Here is a 10,193-nt window from a genome sequence, read left to right on the forward strand (position 1 = left end):
TGGAGGGGGGTTGGGGAGTGGGGTGTGGGAGACTGCCTGGTCGTATCAATGGTTTTAATTATTATTATTATTATTATTATTATTATTATTTTTTTATTATTATTTTTCAGCATTATACAAGACCACCGAAAGATAGATCTATTTTCGGTATTCTTGATTATACGCTGTAGCGACTCTACAGAAAACTAGATTCCGCCAAAGAAACTTTGGCGCATTTTTTACATGTTTTTATTTGGCGATACTTTTTTTGGTGTCATTACTTTGAATAAATTTCTTATTATTTTTTCTCCTGAAATTTTTGGTATTTGAAGGATTGCTTTTTTCATGCTGATGTTCATAGTTTTTCTGGATAAAAGACGTAACAGATATACTGAATATGGCTGGATGATCTTTTAGATGCGTCGTTGAATATATTGTGTGCGTTAGAGAAGTTAGCTTAATAAATCTGATGGTTTAACGAGTATAAGAGAAATACACTGAGTGCGATGGCAACTATACTAAATGCCAGAATCACGTGATCATTAGCTGCGTACGTCCGCACGCAGAATCCTCTACGGTCGTAAGCGCAACACATGATTGCGAATTTACGGAGCGCAAAGACTCGCGCATAGGTCTACGCATATAGGCATGGGTATGCATGAACGTGGGCGCGTAGGTACATACATTTTCCTCTCCAGCGATAGGTTCAGGATCCAGGATCCAGAAAAGAAATTTTCTGGATCCTAGATATAGATTATATGTCTAGACTTCGAATTCCGAGAGAGAAGGAATGATTTAGGCACCTGTTAAAATCCACGGAGCCTCTGTCGACATATAAAAAAGGTGAATTTTGGACCGGATGGTTGATCAACTGTAGTGGGACACATCCATGTTAAAAAGTATCATCAGCCTTGCAACCACATCCTAGAGTATACTTTCTGAGAATCAGAATCATGACATTTACAAGAATCACCACGATATTATATATATATATATATATATATATATATATATATATATATATATATATATATATATATATATATATATATATATATATATATATATATATATATTATATATATATATATATATATATATATATATATATATTATATATATTTATATATATATATATATATATATATATATATATATATATATATATATATATATATATATATATATATATATATATATATATATATATATATATATATATATATAATTATTTTACTCCATTTAATATATTGATTTGATATATTGATTTGTTCTGTACACTGAAGGCTGAAAATTATGAATTTTCGAGTCTCCCAAGAAGCAAAAGGAAACAGTTGCCTCCACAAAACATTTGGAGGGGAACATTTGTCAGATATTCAAGATAGGAACTGCCTCTGTTTACTCTGCATGACATTATTATTATGGGCATTTTTATATATTCATCTGCATCTTTTAATAAGCTTTCGATAATGCGTATTATAGTTTATAAGTGCACGTTTGTGTTTCTTTATTTGGCTGTGCACTTACGCACAAGACATACGGTATTTCCAGGTCATTTTGTCGGGCTTAAATGTATGTTGATATTCCGTGATTATTCATCTCGCCTTCACTACTTGAGGAACTTTTTTCAGGTGATTTTTCTTTCCTGTGCTTCTCCGTTTGTTGTTTATATCAATGTCGAAATATGGAAAAATAATGACAATAAGTCGGTAACTAATAATGTTTATAAAGATGAAGTCTGACCTATTACTCCCTATAATATCGCTATTTCTGTGAAATTCGCCCAATGAGAGTTTGACTTTGCCGACGTGTGGACAATTGCAAAACTACTACAACCGAGGGAAGCACTTCGTAGAAAAAGTAGCGTAGAATTCGAGCAGTGTAATACATCGCGTGTCTGAGCATCATCCGTTTTTGTTCGTTCGTTCGTTCGTTCGTTCGGCCAGGCGTTGAATGACTGTTGGATGGCTTCTGCACGGGGTTGTGCCGTCCGGGTTGTCCAGTAGCAATTCAACAAACGTTGGGACGGGCGTCACGCATCGGGAGGTTTGTCGAGTCCTAGGAGTCCTAGGAAAGCGGCCCCGACGTCGACCATGATCTTTTGGACATTGGAGTCGAACCTTCGGGTCATTCGCACTGTGCCAAAGACTACCAGCTCGGAGTTGTGGTGATTATATGATTCTGTCTGTGACATTTTCGCGGTTCGAAGTGCCCTCCGTCGCTGTTAAGGTCGTCCCACGTAAAAAGTACCCCAAAAGGTGACGTCATGAGGGTATGCAGCAGACGTCACATTGCGATCGCTTTGGCGGTCTTGATCGTGATTGGCGCAGTCAGGGTGTTGCTGCTGACCGACGCTAACGCCTCCCAAAGGCCCGTTTTCGTAGTGACGCCTCGAGTGGCGAATCCGCCCCACAAGCAGACTGTAGGGAGGGATCTGCAGACGCAGCAGGGCGTTGAAACGCCCCGCGAGAAAGTGTGGCACTTGGACCTCAAAGGGGGAGCTCCTAAAGTGTCCATTATTGAAGATATCATGGGCATAGCCAGCAAGGCTGGCGCTACCGCCGTCCTTATCGAATGGGAAGACATGTTTCCTTTCACGGGGCCCTTGGCCAATCTCTCTGCGCACAACGCTTATTCCCCGACGGAGGTTGTTCGTATAACTGGAGCGGCAGAGCGGAAAGGCTTGGCTGTGATCCATTTGATGCAGAGTCTTGGACATCTCGAATTCGCTCTTAAGCTTCCTCAGTGGGCGTCTTTGAGGGAGGGAGACAGTCCAGCCGATGCTTGCCCCTCGCAGCCGGGCACTGCCCGCCTGGTCACCGCTGCTATCGACCAAATCATGTCAGTGGCACCCACCAAGTTAATCCACATAGGGGCAGACGAAGTTTTCACGTTAGGGACCTGCAAAGTATGCCGCGGGCGAAACATAGCTCCTCTTCAGCTTTATGTGGAGCATGTGAGTAAAATTGCAAGGCACGTGAAGTCTCAGTGGGGCGCCCGAGTGCTGATTTGGGACGACATGCTGAGACACGCCCCTACCACTCTCTTGCACACACTGGCAGGTTTGGTTGAACCCACAGTTTGGGCTTATGGCCCTGACGTGACAAGAATGGTGCCGCCTTACATACTTCGCACCTACGCCGCAGTTTTCCCAACGTGTGGGTGGCCCCAGCATTCAAGGGAGCCACTGGTCCCCGCGCCCTCATGCCTGATGCGGCCAGACACGCGGCTAATACCCTGGCGTGGATCGAAGTCGGCCGTCGGATGAAATCCTACTCGGGGCTGTCGGTGGCTGGAATCATCATAACAGGATGGTCACGATATGACCATTTCGCTGTCCTCTGCGAATTGCTTCCGCCCTCGACTCCGTCTCTCGTCCTGTCTTTGTTGACAGCTTCGAGGGGTTACCTAACGCCCGCCACGTTGCACGACGTCCACGCCCTTCTGGATTGCCCCTCTCACGTCGTCATTGATCCAGCGCGTGACCCCCACCTCTGGGCGTCGAGGAACTGCGCCTTCCCGGGGGCCAACGTCGCCTCCCTTTTGCATTCCTATATTAGTGTGAGGGACGACATCAGACGCATGATGAAGGAAGCGCAGGAGACGGGAGGCTGGCTGACGCAGTACAACATCGATCACAACTTCTCCCCTCCGAAAAGGATACGGGAAGCCACAGTGGATCTTCGGAGGCTAACCTTCGGCCTGTCTGACCTGCGAGAGGAAGCCCTGGGAGTGCTTTCTCAGTACCACAATTCGGCAACTGTATCCGAATGGATTGAACAGCATCTAGTCCCACTGAACTTGACACTTACGAAACTCGCTCAAACGACGGAGAAGTTGCTGAGCGTCAGCACTTGGCCGAGGAGGCCCTTGGACTGGCTGCCTTCTGGAGGAGCGTGAGGCCCCGAATCTTGTTTGTATCAATAGTGTGCCAATCTAGTCTTAAAAACTTCATGTTCGTATAAATCAGCCGTTGAACTGTGCGGAGTTACACGTGACTTATTTAACACATTGAAAACAACGATCGTAGTTTCATCGGAAACTGAAACATTTATGATTCTGCTCTTCCATCAACACACAAACAATAGGGATTCGAATTGCTATGAAATTACTGTTCTGTTTGCCAAGTGTTCTTCCTTTCAATATTTTGATTATTTATTTAAATATATGTACCTAAAGATATGATGCGCATAATATGTGTAAATTTTATATATATATATATATATATATATATATATATATATATATATATATATATATATATATATATATATAATTTTATTTGTGGAAGGTATTAAGGGAGATGAATAAGTTAAAAGATAATGTCCCTAAACATGCGTGTGGACTAACATATACAGTGAATAGACTTGAGAAAAGAAGACGAGAGAGAGAGAGAGAGAGAGAGAGAGAGAGAGAGAGAGAGAGAGAGAGAGAGAGAGAGATTCTGATCGAGTTCGCGAAGGCCGCATCTGTCTTTTCGGTGCCAAAGGACTCTTTAAGAACTGTGATGAGGACTGTGTAACTGAAGATTGTAATAAACATATTTTTCAGTTTCCGGTATACGAGTGTGAGAATGAAAGTATGACAGGAAATCGTAGTAGCGTGTTTATTTGTTCACCCTTAAATCTAATTATGAAGTGATTATTACATGAATCGCACAAATTTCCGTACAGTCAAATAAATCATAAAGACTTTTTATCATTTGTGCAAATGATCTTTAGATGTTACCTGATGGCCTTGCGCACGCTTGCCGCACTGGAACTAAACTTACTGAATATGTTTTTCTTTTTCTAGGAGAGAGACTTTGAAAGGGAAGCGCAACTGTTTGGTGGAATTATTTAAAAAATGGGTATTGCTTGTTGGTGGCGTTAAACCTTTTATTTGTTTTGATTCTGAAAAAGAAGCGTTGCAGTAATTCTGCGTTTTCAAAATTTCACATTTTTTTTTGAGAGAGAGAGAGAGAGAGAGAGAGAGAGAGAGAGAGAGAGAGAGAGAGAGAGGAACAAGCAAAGAAATACGCAGAGAGAGAAAGATGACGGATGAGAGTGTATGAGACAGAGAACGAGATATTTGCTGCAATTTACCTCCTAATTTCACAAAGGTCAAATATACAATTTTGATAAAACATCAATCAGGGGCAGCTGTACCAAAGCTTGAAATAAGCTGCTTCCCCTTTATAAATTATAATTCGGAATGACTGATGCTGTCATCTCCAGCAAACAACAATACAAAATTAGACTGAGATGCAAAAGAGAGAAGTACACGAATATGATTTTTATAGCTAATAAAATAGTCTTTTTCTTATCATAAGAAATAATTTACTTAGAACATGGAGAATATTTGTCCTCTCCACATGGGGCTAGTCCTGTCAGCGCCCCTCACGTGGTGCACTGTGGGCATTACTAAAGGGTGCTTACAGTATCTCTTCGGCCCCTTGCTGCACACACTTTTTAGGCTTTAATTCCATTCCTCGAACTTGATGTCCAACACCTTTAACTATTACTTCTGATTACAACCGTGGGGATTTTTCCCAGTTCCACCTTTAGACCCCTTGTACACTATCTCCCTTATAAGCTTTCTGGATCTCTCTGTTATGCTGTCCAACCACTCCAACTCCTTTTTTCTGTGTCTTGTGCTGCATGGCCGCAGATGCCGGTACTTACTTGTCTTCAACACCCAAATTTCAAATCTCAGTCAGTCAGTAAGGTAATATATTTTCTGTTAATACCGCCTATGAAAAGTGACTGAGTATATATGCAAGGAACAAACAAGCATTCGCAAAAAACTAAAAAAATCAATAAACTGTAGTTAATCGAAACGTAATATCCTGGCGTTGCTTTTAGCAGGGTCAGTAACACCTCGCGTTTTAAAAAAGGGAAGTTCAAATTGTTACCACGCAATCTAACGAGATTGCAAATAAGGATAATCTAAAGAATAAAACATAAATAATTCATAAAATATAAATAATTCCTAATAAAAGTCAATGACCATTGTACTGTAAATATAATTCAAAAGCAGTTTTGATCGAATTGGTACGAATGAATCTCAGTGTTTTAAAAACTGTATTTCAGACCTCCGGAAATATAAGCATTATTTCACAGAGAACAGCCTCAAGGTCGAAAAAAATATTACCAAATAACGACGCAGAATAGCGTGACGCCGTACTGTGGATAATCACAGTTCGTGGCTATATAAAGAACCCTAAAATTCTGGTTATATACGCTCCCATTATATATATATATATATATATATATATATATATATATATATATATATATATATATATATATATATATATATATATATATATATATATATATATATATATATATATATATACAGTATACATATATGTTATGTATATATGCTCACATCAATGGCACATCGAGTTTGAAGGCTACCATGTCATTCAGTGATCCCATCTGAGAGAGTTGACGGATCCACCCTAAACAGAATTGCGTTTAGTGATACAATAAGGAAGGAAGACCCGTCGCGGCCAGCATCCTGGGATGGCGGAAGTTTCGTTTCATGCCCCGGGTATCCCGGGCACGTATACCCGGCGATGGAGAGAGAGAGAGAGAGAGAGAGAGAGAGAGAGAGAGAGAGAGAGAGAGAGAGAGAGAGGCAGTAATGAACAGGCAGAGACAGACTGAGAGATAAATGACTCGGTTGATATATTTATGAGAGGGAGAAAGGAGAGAGATTGGCGAACATAAAGAAAAGGGATAAAAGTAGAGTAAAATGATAAATGAGAGAGAGAGAGAGAGAGAGAGAGAGAGAGAGAGAGAGGAGAGAGAGAGGAAAACAAATGAAGAAAGGAATGTGTTTAGCAAAAGGTAGATGATCATGAGAGAGGAATGGAAAGAAACGAACAGATATATATATATATATATATATATATATATATATATATATATATATAGAGAGAGAGAGAGAGAGAGAGAGAGAGAGAGAGAGAGAGAGAGAGAGAGAGAGAGATAAGAGGAAAACAAATGAAGAAAGCAATGCGTTTAACAAAAGATAGATGATAATGAGAGAGGAATGGAAAGAAACGGAGAGAGAGAGAGAGAGAGAACCCAAGCGTTAAACAACCAGGACAACAAGTTGGGGTTCGTTGTCCAGGGGCTGCCGTGCCTTACTGAGCATTTTCCAAATGAGACGTTGCATTAATATCCCCAGCTCGTTGGTGCGTGCGTGCGCAGGCGCATTAATTTCCATGCAAGCGGATTCAGGCACTTGAACAGGGAGTTGTCAACGGAGATAATCGTTTTGTGTTAGCCAGAGTAAGGCCTTTCGAGTAGTCACTTTATATTTTCAGATTACAGTATTTTCCTTTGGGTCACAGCATTTCTTTAGACGTGCAGAAATATTCGGATGAGGTTTTATAAGAATTTATAGCAGTTTAACGTGAAATTCTAAAATTTATAGGCACTTTTATCTGAAACTGAAATGTAATTATTAGTTTTAAACATGTGTTAATGGAAAATTGCTATGTAAAAAGGTTTTGTTTTTCAACAGAAAAACCTAACATAAAGGTGTTTGTAAATGTTTAATGCTTTTTCAGGACGTTTGAATATTTCAGTGTAACACACTAACATAACAAAGTTTTATACGAATTTGTCACGGAGATTTCTGACATGACTGCAAGTATTTAGATCTTTAAATTCTAATACCACTAAGTTTCATAAACAGTCCCAACACAGAAGTCTGGCAAACGATGCTAATGTCGCCATGTAAATTTGTTGAATATCTAGTCAATAAATGTCTGCAAATTTAAACGTTTATCTTATTCCTACTGACTTCGACAGACCGAGTTTTGATTAATGTCTTTATATGTTTAAGCTGACGATAGAAATCCTCAGTCGATATGATTATGAGCTGCTATTGTGCCTTTGACTGGCCGATGAATTTCAATTGCATCCTCTGGTGGGCGGTGAGCACGAGAGCTTCCACCAATCACGATTCGATTGGCTTCAAGGATAAACATCTATATACGTTATTTACCGTCAGCTCAAAAAAAAAACTAGTTTCTTATCTGTTGTCCTCAAAATGTAATATTATTATTATTATTATTATTATTATTATTATTATTATTATTATTATTATTATTATTATTCAGTAGATGAAAACTGTTCATATGGAACAAGCCCACAGGGGTCACTGACTTAAAATTCAAGGTTCCAAAGAATATGGTGTTCGTTGGGAAGATTTAAAAGGATATAAAGTGAAATACGGAAAGATGAGATCCCACTTATCAAAATAAATAAATAAATAAATAAATAGGTATCACCAAATATGTTATTTTCTCTTACTCAGCTAACCTATTTGATTTTTATATCCATGTTTTTTTATTTGCTTATGCAAACTTGCCTCACATCCGAGGTAATGTCGTCTGACTCATGCAGCGCATTTATTGCAGGGGCAATATCTTCCATTTTTCCTGAACTCTTCCTGGATAAGAATATTTCTAATCTAGGTATACTACCATTTTTCCTGAACTCTTCCTGGATAAGAATATTCCTAATCTAGGTACACTACCATTTTTCCTGAAATCTTCCTGGATAAGAATATTCCTAATCTAGGTACACTACCATATTTCCTGAAATCTTCCTGGATAAGAATATTCCTGATCTAGGTATACTATTTCTCCCTCTTTTTATGAGGACACAAGCACTTTAGTAACCTCGCCTCGAAATATGCCGGGAGAACTTTCAGGCAAACTAAGGGAAAAGACACACTGGTGGAAGACGTTGATTTACCTCCATATATGAGTGTCCGTTATGTCTTGCACAACGACATCCTGCTCGGTGGAATCTGTCTTAGCAAGCTAATCGACCACTTTGGCCTGTTTCATATAAATTTGTGCACGTATTGAATAATAATAGCAATTACGAGATCTGGGCGCCACTATCGTCCCAAGTGCGTAAGTTTTATTGTAGGAAAAAGAGTTTGGCTTCTAAAAGGAAGCGGGTTTTCAAGGACATTCTTGACTTTTACTCACACATCTCTCTTCATAGCCAAGGGGGCAAAGTGGATTGTTTATCGTTGTATCTAAACTAACTAATCAGATTCGAACACACACACACACACACACACACACACACACACACACATATATATATATATATATATATATATATATATATATATATATATATATATATATATATATATATATATATATATATATATATATATATATATATATATATTACACAATGTATATACAGTATATCATATATACAGTATGTGTGTTTGTGTATTAAAATGACATTTTATGCATTTTATGTAGTATGTACACGCGAACAGTACAACAATTGAAAAAAATATTGTGGAATAAAATTCATCTAGTTTGAAATCAAAGATCAGTTTTCTTTCCCTTAAAGCGTAATGAATGTCATTGATATTAAGTCAAAGAATACTAGAATACCGAAAAAGTGGGGTTAGAATTCTTTCCTTACTTCCGTTTTTTCCAGTTCCAGGCACCTTCCATGCATCGAGGGCTGGTGTCACGAGCCACCCCATCCCATCGTACCTTCCCTTACTTTTATGGCCTGTTGATAGGTGTAAATAAAGTCGGGTTTGAGCAATACTTGAATGGGTGACCGTTTGTATGTAAGATACTGAGCCCATCCTTTGGTCAAAGGCATGCGGCTAGGAGCCTCCCCCCAAAAGCCAGTTTAGGAATCAGTTTAGAAATTGGAAGAGGGAAGTCGTTCTATACCATCGACCTCTCGCTTAAAAGAGAGAGAGAGAGAGAGAGAGAGAGAGAGAGAGAGAGAGAGAGAGAGAGAGAGAGAGAGAGTCTGGGTTTTGAGGCAAGAAGATGGGTAACGGTTAATACAGTAGTACCTGTGACAGGTGAGTTGCTATGGCTTCGCTTCTCGGGTTAAAGGTGACTGTGGGCGCTGGGGGTGTGTTTGGGGTGGGCGGAGGCAGGCCAGGGATAAGTGTCTGTAATCCAATTAGAGAGGCCGCCTCTTCTTTGCAGTAAGACAAAGATGTTATTTTTGAGAACTGTGTTTGGCCAGAACACGACGTTTAACGAAAAGAAGGCCGGTGCTGATATAACCCCGTAGAGGGTTAGTGCCGTCAGTGCACCTCACGCTGTGCACTGTAGGTTCCTGAAAGCGTCCCTTCGGCCCCAAGCTGCAACCCCTTTCACTCCTTTTACTGTAACTCCATTTATATTTTCTTCCATCTTGGTATCCACC

The 10,193-nt window shown here is 39.6% G+C and overlaps 1 protein-coding gene across 1 annotated transcript; it reads left to right on the top strand.

The window, feature by feature from the left end:
• Positions 1–1,994: 1,994 nt before the first annotated feature.
• LOC136842109 (hexosaminidase D-like) lies at positions 1,995–4,173 on the top strand. Its single transcript, XM_067109487.1, is given in 2 exon segments — positions 1,995–3,131; positions 3,134–4,173. Coding segments are annotated over 2 exon segments (1,632 nt in total). The 5' UTR covers positions 1,995–2,245; the 3' UTR covers positions 3,880–4,173.
• The last annotated feature ends 6,020 nt before the right edge of the window (positions 4,174–10,193 follow it).

The sequence above is a fragment of the Macrobrachium rosenbergii genome, chromosome 9, assembly GCF_040412425.1.
Source record: "Macrobrachium rosenbergii isolate ZJJX-2024 chromosome 9, ASM4041242v1, whole genome shotgun sequence".
In the NCBI taxonomy this organism is placed as follows: domain Eukaryota; kingdom Metazoa; phylum Arthropoda; class Malacostraca; order Decapoda; family Palaemonidae; genus Macrobrachium; species Macrobrachium rosenbergii.